The sequence below is a fragment of the Calonectris borealis genome, chromosome 13, assembly GCF_964195595.1.
Source record: "Calonectris borealis chromosome 13, bCalBor7.hap1.2, whole genome shotgun sequence".
In the NCBI taxonomy this organism is placed as follows: domain Eukaryota; kingdom Metazoa; phylum Chordata; class Aves; order Procellariiformes; family Procellariidae; genus Calonectris; species Calonectris borealis.
The window spans coordinates 11,829,598-11,843,404 of NC_134324.1; the positions used below are offsets into that span (position 1 = coordinate 11,829,598).

The 13,807-nt window shown below is 54.1% G+C and overlaps 1 protein-coding gene across 1 annotated transcript; it reads right to left on the minus strand.

Annotated features, from left to right (window-relative positions):
• Window positions 1-677: 677 nt before the first annotated feature.
• FUNDC2 (FUN14 domain containing 2) lies at window positions 678-7,889 on the minus strand. Its single transcript, XM_075162194.1, has 5 exons — window positions 7,816-7,889; window positions 7,191-7,341; window positions 5,748-5,823; window positions 4,262-4,396; window positions 678-3,596 (listed from the first exon to the last, which is right to left on the minus strand). The coding sequence occupies exons 1-5, from the start codon at window positions 7,832-7,834 to the stop codon at window positions 3,519-3,521; spliced, it is 459 nt and encodes a 152-aa protein (XP_075018295.1). The 5' UTR covers window positions 7,835-7,889; the 3' UTR covers window positions 678-3,518.
• Between the last annotated feature and the right edge of the window lie 5,918 nt (window positions 7,890-13,807).

Consider the following 13,807-nt stretch of genomic DNA (forward strand, 5'->3'; position numbering starts at 1 on the left):
ATAGCTGCAAGCTGGGCAGCTTGGCTGCCATTCACAGTCCAGAGCTACATGTGGTATCATCATGTTTAAATAGAAGCTGCTTGGTATTTTTATAACCGGGGCTCAAGATCAGAATAATTCAGGGCTAGCCTTCCCCTCCCACTCCCCTCCCCCCAAAAAAAAACCCCTTAAGACAAAATAGGGGTTTTAGTATTCTTGAAAAGTAGGGGAAAGTGATGACAATGTTGTGAAGCAGCTCAAACACTTGATAAGTAGCTTATTTTTCCCTTTTGCTCTATCTGAGGAGCAGCAGTGGAAAGTAAGTCACTAATAGATGATAAAAAAAAAAATATTTAGGCTTCTATTGCACCTATTAAAAATAAAAGCCTCATCTCCATGCCCATTTTACTGAGGTGGAGCAAACTTGATCAGCAGGGAGGGGCTGAAGCCAGGCTAACAGCAGAATCACTTCCTGCTGCAGAAGCATCCCACCTTTTGGGAACATGGGCGATTGGTGCCAGGATCATCAAGGTGAGGGATTTATTAAGGCAGCCCTGGTTACCTGCAAAGAGGGAAGGCTGGTGGCCTCATGCTACCGGACAGGTTTTAACTGCTCCTGTGGGTCAAACGCAACATGCAGGGCAAGACAAAACCATGCTGGTTCCCAAGAAGTCAACAGACCTCAAACATAGAAGCTATTAGAGCAAAACTGTTTAATAAAATATCACTTCAACAAGCATTTACATACAATATATAAAAACACTTTAAAAGCCTAGTGTGTTTTAAACCTTCTCATACTGGAACAGACACCAAAAGTTATTGAAACAAGACCAAAAGGAGCAGGGGCGGGGAGGGGGGGGAACACCTCATCTTGGCACCTGCAACAATGAAAATGCATCCCCACAGAGGTTGATTCAGCATCAAAGCTTCCGGTGTGGGCCCACAGCATCAAACGGTGCCAGCCACAAGCCTGACGCTGGCACAGCAGAAGCCAGATCCTGATGTCCATTCCCTGCCTGCATTCACATCAAACTCAACATTAATTTGTCATTTGTTTCCCCTTCCAGCAGCAATTGAGGCGTTTTAGCTCCCTCTCTGGGCCGTTTCTCTCCATAGCAGCAAGTCGGGACCCTGTGGAGCAGAACCCAGTATACCTGGGGCTGGGCAGAAATAGTGACTTATTCGAGCCTGAAAAACGTCCCTAGGGTCTGTTAATGATTTACTTTGAGCTTTGTCGTTGGAGAAAGCTTTGTAGAGTTTAGTGCATCTCACAAGAAGTTGTACTATGCAGCACACCAGGCAGAGGGGCAGCAATGCTGTTTTCCTACAGAAACAAGAGATACACTGCAATGCAAATGTATCAATTCATGCACGTTCAGCCCTGCAGGGTTCCAAAAAAAAAAAAAACACCCACAAACAAACAAACCAACCAAAACCACCACCACCATCATCTGTCACTCCACTCCCAAACACCAATTTACTGAAGATCTACTTGTGGCATCACATTACTCCTGCAGTCCTGGATGGCTTTTAGGAAGACCATCATTAACAGGACGTGAACCCATTCTCCTTGGCCATGTATGGCAGGACAGGAGCAAAGATACCAAGTTCTGTTTCCTGATTACCAGCAGCCTCTTTTCAGATCCTGATGGTAAGAAAACCTCAGATAAATCAATGTGTTGCTACACTGACACTTCAATCAACAGAGCTGAAACAAAATTAACAACTGCAAGTGCTCATCCCAAAATCTCTGGTGGAAGAACCCACAGTTTCAGCTCTTCCAGCAGCTCTTGGGGGAAGCTACCCATTTCTAGCCATACTGAGAGCAGCAGCGGATGACCAGAAAGGCACTACTGGAGCACTGGAGATGGGGTGCAGCCGCTGAGCCAGGTGCTGTGTCCTGATCACCCATGCACATCATCATTCCCTAGCATGTTTCCCATTGAAGGATGGGAACTTTCACATAAAAAAAACATTCTTGGCAAGAACTCCTACATGTACCTGCTGGAGGACATCACCCCACTGTCATGCAAGTCCCCGCGCTCTGAAAAGTAGTAATGCCAGTCTGGCACAGCCAATGCAGGACACCTCTAAGGGTTGGGTTTTTTTTTTTAATCTTCTCTTGTAGATTAGAGTTCTGCTCTGCACACAGCTGCACTGGGACAGACTGTCCAAAACCAGCTGAGCTCTGCACCTGGGCTGCCTCATCACCTGCAGGAGAAGGGCTGCAGCTGATGGAATTAAGCAAGCAGGTTTTTTTGTGGAAATGGTAAACACAAAGAAGGAAGGAACACAACCAATGCAGAAAGTATGGAAATGAGCCACTCCTGCAAGAGCACAACCTGGTTTTCCCTAACAGTTTTGTCATTTCAGTTGCTTGCAGAGACCAGGGAGATGGTGTTTGTGCTCTGCAGAGGCAGGTAAAGGACTGCACTCCAGATTTCACATTTTCCCCCGCCCCCACTCCAGTAGAGCTGGCAACAGGGACACTGGACCAGTACAACATACCTTGAACAGGGTTGCATTTCCTGTCTACAATCCTGTCCCACATGGTTATAGCTCTAAGAGCACCACCAATGCCAAAGAGGCCAGAGAAGGTCATGATAGACCTAGAAACACCAGTCTGAGGCCCAAGGTGATTTACAGTACAGCTGAAACGTACACAGCCTGTGCCAGCTAGCCTGACAGACAGGTCAAGCAGGCTGGAAGCCTGCCCACCACAAGAGAGCGCCTGAGCTCATTTCAAAGGCTGAGCACTCAGCTAGCAAGTGAGAAAGGCGCTCTTCGGTGACTTTCAGAACACATGATGAGGAAAGGGCCTGGAGAGTCACCCACGGTACTCAGTTTCCATCAGCAGTGCCAGTGCTGCAATTCCAGTAAGGGGTGTAAGTAATAGCAGAGGAGAAGCCAAACGGCCATCTACATGCAGTGCAATGGCCAGGGGAGGGCAGGAGAATCCCCAGCACCACATATAGCATGAACTTGCTCCGTATCCGCCTGCCCTGGACACAGCCCCTGACATTTTTTCATCCAGCCCAGGACAGCCAAGCACATTTTGGATTGCACACACCATCTCTGTGCAGAAGGAAGCACATTCTTTGCAGGTACCGGAGCAGAAAAAGTGCAAGCTAAATAGCGGTGAACAGCTGACAGCTGTTGTACACATATACTGGCAGACAAACGTGCATGTAACAGCCCCAAGCACCTGGGAAGAAGCACATTTGAGAGACTGCTCTGCCACTACATGTTTATGAGGCTGCAACTCATCAGAGAATTTGGGACTGGGCATATTTGTTGGGGAAAGGAATCACAATGATACACCAGGAGTCATAAGCTCTCAGACCAATCCCAGCACCCTAACAGCCCAGACAGAAGAAAAAATTGGAAATCAGAAGCAGCAATGTAAGAAATAAGGGCTGGAACTTGGGAGCAGAAGGGACTGAGCCTGTCGGCAACATCCTTTGACTTCTAAGTGAGAGAGAACAGCAGTAGAGGAGGGCAGGGGAGGCTAGGCACAAAGGGAGAGTCGAGCGCAGTTTTTAGGATGCCATTCCGAGGAAGAATCCTCCAGCAAACCCTCCAGTCAGGATAACATTCTTCTTCAGAAATATGATCACCTAAGCAAGGGAGAGAAGAGCCAACAGTGTTCAACAACAGCAGGTCACCCACCCACCCTCCCCATAAGAAGACATCCCTCAGGCTGTTCTCCAAGGTGAGTGATGCTCAGAGGGAGGCCACTGCTAGGATCTGGGAAAGTATCCTACCTAATGACCTCCCCTCCCTGATCTCCCTGCTGTGTGTAGAGCTCCTGAACTGATCCACTCCCAGTGCAGCCCAGATCCTCCAAGAGCTGCAGTCTGAGCCTACATGCTCCAGGGCTCTCTCACAACCAGCACAGTCAGTCTGACGGAAGGGGCTGCTGACCAAACGTGCCAGATCTGGGTACAGCAGAGTCCAGGGTAACTAGACCACTCTGCTGCCAGATCTGCTTAGCTTTTCTTGTCAGACTGAAGAGACACTTCTCCCCACAAACCCAGCATGTTTCCTCCCAACCCCAAGAAATTTGCAGTAACACATGGTGAGCTGGTGTCACGTCTAGAAGCCACCCTGGCTGTCTCAAATACGCATAGATAGCTTTGCCATCTCTCCAGTTTTGCTATCATGCAAGCATTCCCTCCTTGTATTTGCACAATGGAAGATCCATTAGAGCCCAGGAGTCCATCCCGTTTTCTGCTGTCCCTCCAGCTAAGCACCTGCACACACCCTGGGAGAGTTGTCTCACCTCATCCACTCTGCTTTTCACTTCCGGAGACATTTTGTTACCACTGCTGTGAAATTTCAGCTGCTGCTTGGCTTTGTTCACGTCCCGTTCTACTAGCTTCCAGTCCACTTTGATGTATCCCGTGTGGTTTGCAATCTAGAGTTTTGAGGGGTGGAAGGAAAGTTCCTGGAGTAAAGTCCTGCGTGACCATGCCCCACCCACCTTCCCTGACCACAGCCACCTCCCACACACTGGTCCAGTGGGCTGAGATGATGAGCACGCTAGCTTAAAGATTGGACAAAGGACCACCCCTGTAACTGCATTAACTATCCTGCAACATCTGTCTCCCACCGTAATCCCCTAACAGCAGGGCACACATTGCAGCTTAGCCTGTTTCAGCCTCTATTCTCTAATGTAAAGCTGGCATCACCTTCCCCTCACAACTGCCACATATATCGTTGGGACTCTCTGCAGCTCTCCTGCTGCTGTGGGTGGACACAGCTATTAATAGCCTGTTCCTCTCTAAATATTTTATCCGGTCAGGATGATTCAGCAGTGAAACTCTCCCTGCTCAGAGCAAGCTTTTGGCTTTCAGCAGAACAAGCAGAGCCAGAAGAGCGAGGAGAACGAGTAACACAAGACAGCGCCTGAGAAGCAAACAAATAAGACTGCTGAGCAAGGCCTGAAAGCTGTTCTGCCTCCTGCAGGATGTACAAGCTAGATGTCCACATACAAGCAGCTCCCCTCAGTGCCAGGGTTGTTGGAAACCAGGAGAAATGGTTGAGGACAGAGAGAGACCTCCATTTCTCTCCTCTTCCCCAATGCTTTACAGAGAGCCCCATCTGTGCTGGCCTGACTCCTCAGGTAGCCAGTTTGACAGGAAGCGTATCACAGACATGGACAAATCCCTCTTGACATCCAGGGCTGTTCCTCCAGGGACACCATCTCCACAGGCAAAGGACTAAGTACAGTAGCCAGTTCTGACCAGACAGTCCTGCAGCAGCAGTGCAGTTTGCCACAGCTGAAGGCTGCCTCCCGCTTCACTCAGGTGCCCCTGCGGTAACCACCCCCACGTGCCTTTGGCCTGGCCTTCATTAGCAGACACTAAGCGGATAGCACCTTTCGGCAATCCTTAAGTTTATACAGATTGATCCTGCTTTGCTGTTGCATCTATGTACCCCAGAGAACACACACCATGTGTGTTTCCCAGAGGTTGGTGCATGATGGGGGATGTGATACACCCAGTCAATGCCATGCTCCTTAGCCCAGGTGTTTATGAGGTTGTTTTGGAAATGTTTGATTCAATTCTTTCAGGGGTGCCATGTCGCCATAAAACTTGCTTCTATGTATCTCAAGGGAACATACGCCCTTGACATCTACGGCCACACAGAGCTCCTCGCAGAGCAGGGAACTGGTCCCACACGTCCCAACAGATAATGATCACTAGATAGCCCTTTGTCCCCACCAGCACAGTTCTCAGAAAGCCTGGCCCATTGTTCATACACACCTGAAGTAGGAAAAAGCCACCTCCCACTGCTGTCGCTGCCAGCTTTCCAACTTTCTGGAAGATGAATCCAGTACACCTACAAATCAACCAGGGTCCAGTCAGGAGAATGAGATACTAAACACACATTCCTTAGCATGCTTCCCACAGGCAAGGCTGCCTTTGGCAGCAATTACCCAAGACTCAGAGACAGCCTGACGAATGGCAGAAGAAACCCACGTGCAACCACAGAGAAAGAGAAAGGATTTGCACCCAGCCAAAAGTGACGCTTTATAGCTTTTTACTTCTCACTATCGCATTTCAGCCTTTTGCAATTTTGATTCTTATCTCTTCAAATCAACCTTCTCCCAAAAGACTAATTGGAAACACGTGATTTCACCAAAATCAACAAGTGATTTTAGCTTTTTTCTTTTTTAACCGGTATCATCTCTGAAGGGAAATTAGGCAGCACATCTGCTGCTGCTCCATGATAGAGCACGGGGACCGGATTACAAGGCAAGCTTCTTTGTTGCCCAAACAACTGCTCACTTTTCCTTCTCATGTCTCAGAAGAGAAACATGCTGAAACAAGCAGACAGCAGTGATCTAAAGCTATACCGGTCTCCAAACTGGGTTACACATTCTCAACATGAAATACATCACTGCAACCACCAGAACTCAAGCAAGCACCACCCCATTGCTCAGTCATGCAGCAAAGGGCTAGTGTATTGTATCACCCAAAACAGACTTTACTTTGACCACAGTTTCCTTATCAACACTGCAAAACAACACAGCAACCTGGTCTTACCCATTTCTGAATACATACACTTAGTGAAGATACAAGAGAGAAGTGGGCAGCTCATATTTTTATCAGAAAATGAAGATCTGTCATACACTTTTAAATGGTTACCCCTGAGCCAGACAAAGAAGACAGGCACAGCACGAAGCAAAGCAGTGTGATTACACCAAGTTTTCAACTCAAATAATGCTGCTGTGGGAATGAAGTTGCAAATGTTGCAAGTGTGCAAAAAAAGCCACAAGCACTTGCTACAAGCAACATGAAACCCCAGGAACCATGCCCACAGGAGGTTTTTGTGCAGATACCTGAAGCACATCCACCTCCAGGGAAGAAGGTATCCTTGTTCCAAGAGACTCATACTTGCCTGTCCTAAATTCCACACCACCACTTTATGCCAGAAGCTAAAGAGAATTATCTCACCTCAAAAATTAAAGCCTGATGCCATTTTCTTCCCTAGGAGATAGTCGCAGTTTTTCAGCTCCATGTTAGAGACAACTTTTAAGATCTCCCACAGTTTAGCAGAGCATACGAGGGCACAGTGGGCTAAGCAAGCTAGACACCTGCCTTCTCTAAGACTGCCAGATGACCACCCTGCACCTGTCAGTGTGTTCCCAAAAGCCCGGCTAGTGCCTGCAGGCATCCAGCAACAGCAACCCCAGCACATCTTACCATCCCGTGACCCCTCCAATCACCAGCTGCGTGGCCACATTGTATTTCTCGGCGCTTGACCCTGAGCTGGGGGCGAAGACCTTGCGCCACCAGGGCCGGTTCTTGGTGTACTCCGCCAGGTCCAGCACATTGAATGAGTCCTCCTTCACACCTGCAGGCACCTGGAGACGCTCAGTGCCAGGACTGCTGTCCCACAGCCCCTGCCAGCTGCCCAAGGCCTCCCCGGGGACACGGAACCCCCTGCCCAGTCATACAGCCCACGGGGCCTGGCATTCCCCCCGGGCGCGTTTGGGAACCCCCAGGCCCCGCGCCCTCCACCGAGGGCCTCAGACCTCCCTCGGTGCTCCCACAGGTCATGCCCCTGAGCAACGGGCGCCGGCTGAGGAACCCTGTCCCGGGAGCCGCCCCCAGAGCGTCCTGCGGCGATTCGGGCCCTCAGGCCGCGATATCGGCCGCCGCGCGTTGCCAGTAGAAACGGCGCCGCGCCGGGCATGGGTCCCGCTCTCCGCCGAGGGGGCCGCGCTGGGGGAGCCGGGGACCCCGCCGCCAGAGGAAGAGGAGTGGGACGACCCGCCGCCGCCGCCGCCACCACCGGCCCGGCCCGGCCCGGCCCACCCCACCCCACCTCCGCCCGGCACCGCCATGACGCCGCTGGGCTCCGCTCGCCGCCGCCACCGGGCCGCCGCGGGCACGTGACCAGGCTGCGCAGACGCAGGCGCGCGGCCACCGCCTCACGTGGCCGCAGCTTGCCGCGCCCCCGGCGCGTCACTGAGAGAAGGAACGCGCTGGGAGGAGGCGGGCTCGTAGCGGCGGCGCGCGTGGGGAGAGCTCGGGCACGCGCGTGGGTGTAGCCCGGCCGTGGCCATGCATGTGGGCACGCGTTGGCCTAGACTGTGCGCCCACTGCTGTCCATCAGTGTGCCCCTCTAAAAGATTGTCCCCTCTGCTACTGCAATAGCATCACCTGCTCAGGTGTGGCTCCACGGGTCCCCTCAGCCCCGGTGTCCCTGGTGCCGTGGGTGGCTCTGCTGTGGGGTCTCCCAGGAGGACTGGCTCAGGTACAGAGTATCAGCGCAGCACGAGGGGGCCTGTGGCATCCAGGGGAGGGACAAAGCGGGCTGCAATGGTATCTTAAAAGCTTCTTGAAGTCCATGGCGGCTTGCTCCCCCTGACAGGGGAGGCTCTTGCTTGACTGCGAGCTGTCATTCTGCAGAAACGGCACCTTTTGCCATTTGCTTAAAACAAACACAACCTTCCTGGGCAGCTCAGCACCCTGGCACGTGGGTCACACAGAGGAGCGGGGCAGGTGTGTGGTGGAGCCGGGGACTCAGGCATGTTGGAAGCAGCGTGGAGGGTCTGCTGCGCTCTGTCTAGCAAGCGTACCCAGCTCTGCCTTGATGGGCCCCTCCCTGCCCCTGAGCCGGTTTGGGCAGCCCAGGCATGCTACCTGGTAGGAACGGATCTTACTGTCTGCTCTGAAACAATGATCCCTCCAATTTCTGAGCCGTTACTCACTTGAACTCATGCAGAACAAAACCGACCTGCTTCCCACCTGGGGACACGGCTGCCCAGGGAGTAGCAAAGCCGGAAAACCTGAGACACAACAGGCAAAAAAAAAGAGATCCTCCTGGAGAGATCATAAGCGAAGAAGTGGGCTTGACCCTTCTAGTGCATGAGTGGGAGCAGGAGTGCAGGCCGCGTGGGCCGGGTGGGGGAACAGACAATGTTCTGGGAATCAATGGCAGCAGTCTGCCGCGGTGGCCAGGACATCCTGCTCGCAAACTGCCCGGCACCTCCTTCCCCCTCGCAGGCAGGCGGGGAGGTGTCGGGAGCCGCAGCAGCATCGCATGTGTTTCCTGTGCTGCCCTGATTAGGAGGAACCGGCTGGAGCAGTGTGTGCACACCCAAACCAAAGTGGCGGGACAGCGGTTCCCCGGGGACCAAAGCATGATGTCTTGCACACAGTCATCCTCAAGGGGTTGGCGGCTGCTGCCCACAGCAGGTTTGGGCCTTGGGACTCGGCCGTCTGAGGTGCCGAGGGTCAGGCAAGGCACAGCTGGAGGGATAGGTGCCATGGGGGTGCAGAAGGAGAGAAGCCAGGAGTCCAGCCCTTGAGCCCCAGGGACCCTGTAGATAGGATGCTCCAAAGGGCTTTTGCTCTCATAACCACCTGGAGAAGGAGACTGCACTCCACAAGGGTTTATTTACTCTCTGGCAACTGGAAAACTCCTGCATTTACTGTCCTGGGCAGCTGAAGCCTCATGGCATTGCTCGGGATCAGGGCTCCTCTCTGCCCACACCACGGTCCCAGACAGCCTTGGTCATCCTGTCCCCAGCAGATCAGAGGGCAGCTCCTGTGAGTGCAGCGTGGTCACCCTTTGGTGACCCAGTAATCAGATGTAGCTGTTAGCGAGACTGTCGGACAGATCCTACACCAACTACTGAGCAGCCAAGAGCACCATGTCTCTGCTGGGTCTCTGCCTCGGCTCTAGGCAGGGCTGGCAGTGAGCAGAGCAGCTTCCCCTGGGAAAAGAAGATGTGGTGGCCGGGGAGGGGATGGCCTATGGGGAGGCATGGCTGGGGGCAATTGGGCACCTGGCAGCAGTGTTTCATCTTGGAAATCCTATCTGAACACCAGTGTCAGGTGGTACTGGGATCTGCTTCATGTCTGGTACGTGGTGGGCTCCCATCCCTGTGCAGCACATGTCCCTGGTTTTGTCTCCCTGCCCTGGGCAATGGGCTGCCTCCGTACCCTGGGGCTAGGCAGGGTTCCTCTCGTGCCTCCTCCCCGGTGCCAGCTGGGGGGTCCCCCACACACGTGGTCCCAGGGGCACCCACTGGCCTGAGCATCTGCAGCATGGCCCCATCTTTCCCAGCACACATGCACCAGGGTAGGTGTTTGGCTTCCTCCTGCAATGGGGAAGGAGCTGGGCTGACAGGGGGCTGGAGGGGCTGCAGGGCTGGGAGCTCCTGTGCAGCAGGGTCAGGCGCAGCTTGGTACGGAGGTTGGCACAGGAGCCGGCAGGCGCAGCAGCAGAGCCCACCACTAGCATGTTAGGACCCCGCAGCCACTGGGGCTCCCTGCAAGGCACCTTCCTGGCAAGTAGCCCTGTCAGCTCAGGAGACACAGGCACAAAAACCCATTCCCTGTCTCAAAGGCTCTCCCTCCCTACCAACACCACCACTGCCTCCCAGCTTGTGCGGCCAGGCTGAGCCACAGCTCGCCAGCCCACGTGGGCTTCCAGCGGCCGTGCGCAGTCAGGACGAGCTGTACCGGGCAATAACGCAGTCAGCAAAACCATGTCCCCACAGTGAGTGTCCACTTGTAGAGCCCCCAAAAATGCTCTGTAAATGGACCTACAATGCCCCTCCGGGCGCCTCAGTGACGCACCATACCTGGCCATCTTCGCCAGATGCCAGGGTCCCCCGTTGATACGAAACGTGTCCCCGGTGCGCGGGGACCTGGAGGGCTGCAGTGTCCTTCGGCTCCCAGGCTGTTACTCCAGTGCCTCAGCATGATGTGGCCCTGACGCTGCTGGCCTCGTGGCCCTGGCCGCGTGGCGCTCTGCCAAGGCTGCCACCGTGTCGCTGCTTTTAGTATGGTGAGAAGCAACTTCTGAATTCCCCTTTCCCCGGCTGGGACATCCATGCTGGTGTCACGCAGCTGCGCAGGGACAGCCCCGGCTTGGCGGCTGGCCGGGGGCATGCTGCAGCTTGCAGAAAGGAAATTTGCAGCTCAGCCCCATCAAAGCAAAAGCACGGGGATTTTCAGCAGGGTTTCTCTCTCTGCTGCCATCTCTCTCTTTTATCATTTTCTGGAAATGAAACAAACTCAGGCTGCAGCCCTTCATGCCACTCGGTGTCTATGGGTGGGGGCGACAGCCCTTCTCCTTCACTCCCCCCAAGCTGCCATGGGGACTTTTCAGCGTAGGCCTGCTCTCCTCCAGCCTCCCCCACTTCCACGCTGCAAAGGAAGGGGCTTTCTGCTCCCTCCTGCCAGCAGCTGGGCTTTCTGCCAGCTAGGTTTAGGGAACAGGAGGTCAGGCTGAGCCACTTGGCGCCAGGCACAGCGCTATGCTGAGAGCAGCAGTGAGCCCCCAGCCACCCCTTGAGCCGTCCCTCCTGCCGAGAAGCGCTAATTTTGGATAGTGAGTGGATACAGACAGCCTGAAGCACAGCAAATGATACCGAGTGACTGCTCAGGTGATATAGGTGCTCTCTTTCTGACTTGCTGCTGCCTTGCAGGTGACTGTGGGCAAGTCTTGCTGCTCCCTGCAGCAGTTTCCCCAGCTGTAAAAGGTGAATAACAATTCTTGGATGCGCCGTAATCTCCTCATTCAACTCTTGCTTGTTTTCTGCCCCTTTGACCGGGATCCTGGTCCATCTTCCCTAACAATCACTCCATCTTGCAAGTCTGCACCCTCTCCTGTCGCTGCCTGGCCAGGAGGCACCCCTGCCAGCCCCAAAGCCTGGGCTGGGCCAGTCGGGACAAGTCAAGCCCAGTGCAGAGACACCCAAGGGCGCTAGCTGCAGCGGCATCCTTAGGCTTAGGGCTCTGCCGCAGCGACAGGCACAGCCCAGGGCTGGCGGGGCAGCTGGGTGGAGGGCTTCAGGCTGTGTGAGAGCTTGCTACAGTTCCCTGCATCCCGTTCTCCTTTCTTGGCAATGATCGAGAGAGGAGTTTTCTGGGACAGTGCTTCTCTTAAACAGCCGGTCCTGTGGAGCGCTGTTAAATTCCTGTTGTTAAATTTAGCTCCTTTTCTGGCTTGCCAGGAGCTCTGTTGGTGTGAGGATGCCAGGGTCGAGCAGTACTGAGCATTGGGGGAATGGATAAGGCAGGGCACCACCGTGCCCCTTCCCCACGGCCCCAAGCACAGCATCTGTGGAGGAGAGCTGCTTCTTGGGAGATGCAAAGGAAGCTTTGCTGAATATGAGCAGCCCTGGGGGCTTGGGGCTTATTCCAGGAGGTTTTGTAGCAGCCAGGGTGTCTCAGCAGATGAGCTAAGCACAGCGCACAACAGACACCAAACACCCTTCAGGAATGTGACCCCCATCTCCAGGCTGGCCCAGCAGCAGCAACCCTCAAAGCAAGCCCGGGGGAGACCAATTGCTCTGAGCTTCATTTAATCAGTCAGGGTAATTAGGTGACTTATGAAGCACGTGTGTGCCTGGAGGCTTGCCCTGCTTTTACCCGGGCTGACACTTGAGGGGCAAAGATACTTTAGCAATAGCCATGCGAAGCCAGCGGCCGTGGGGAACATCCTCGAATGCTTGTCCTCCCCAGCTCCTGCAGGCGCAGCCCCCCGGGCTCCCTGTGTCAGGAGCGTGGCTGTTGTGCTCTCGCTGCCTGAATCATTCAGAGACACCTCCGATGTGAGAAATGAGAGAGAAATGAGAAATGCCCCGCTGACCACTGACTGCAGAGAAAGCCAGGGGAGGAGATCAGGCTTATTTTTTGGACCTCGTCCATGTCGGCATTTCTGCTTCGGGGCTCAGGGAAACTCAGGGCTAGATTTGCCGGATACTCACGGGTGTTGGTGCCATCAGCCCCACTGTGCTGCTGCTCCCTCAGGGTCCTGCTGTGTGCGGGTCAGCCAATCTGTGAGCTGCACGGGACTGCAGGCCTCTTTGCTCCATCATTGCTGGGATGCGGCAGCCAAGCAAGGTCTGCCAGGCATTTCTCATCCAGCTCGGAGCTTTGGTTCCAAAGGAGGGAATTTTTTCCTCCAAGGACAGGTGTGGGCTTTGCTTCTGCTGTGATTTATCTGCACTAGGGCCAGGGTTTGTCTCTCCATCTGGGCTGGGCTGGTTTTGCAGCAGCCTGGATGGAGACAAAAGCAGCAGGAGAGATGTCTTTTTTGGCTGGTGTGTTGGTGGTTTGTTTTAGTTTTTTTCTTCCTAACTGAGACAGTGGGTTCTGAAAAAAGGAGCTCCCCTAAAGCACCTCTGCCATTGCAGAGCATGGTGGGGCTGGTTACATGGGATGAACACATCCCCTGTGACTAAACCCCAGTGCTGGCTCCGGAGAGGAGCTTGGAAACTCCGACAGCATCCTTCACTCCAGCTGTGCAGGGAGGTGCTGGAAAAGTGACAGGGATTTCCTGCAGCGTTTGGTGAAATGAGTCAGCGTGGCAGGCATCCAGGTAGGCATGGCTGGCGGGCTGGGCAAGAGCCAGCTGGTGGCGCATGCCTGGCAGCATGGGAGGGAAGCGTGGCAAGCCCACGCAGTGGGGACTTGCCCAGGGCACGTCTGTAGAAGAGAAGGGATGTGTCCTGCCAACCCTCAGGCTGCCATTCCTCTTTCTGGAGCAGTTGCGCACCATAACAAGCCCTTCCTAGGGCAGGCAAGGTCCAGGTGGGATGCGGGCAGCAGCGGAAGATGCTCCAGCTCAGAAGTGCTGGTACAAGGGGCCATGCCTGGTCCTTCCGCCAGATTGCCAGTGCCACGTCAGTATCTCAGTGCCCTCTGCCCATGTGAGTGCTGGGAAGGGTGAGTGCCCCGTGGGTGGCTGCTGCTTCTGAGATACTCTGCATTCCTGAGAAGCTGCCATGAGTCACTTGCTTGGCCTCTCACATACACACATATACACACAAAAAAAAGTCCCAGGAGAGATTAGA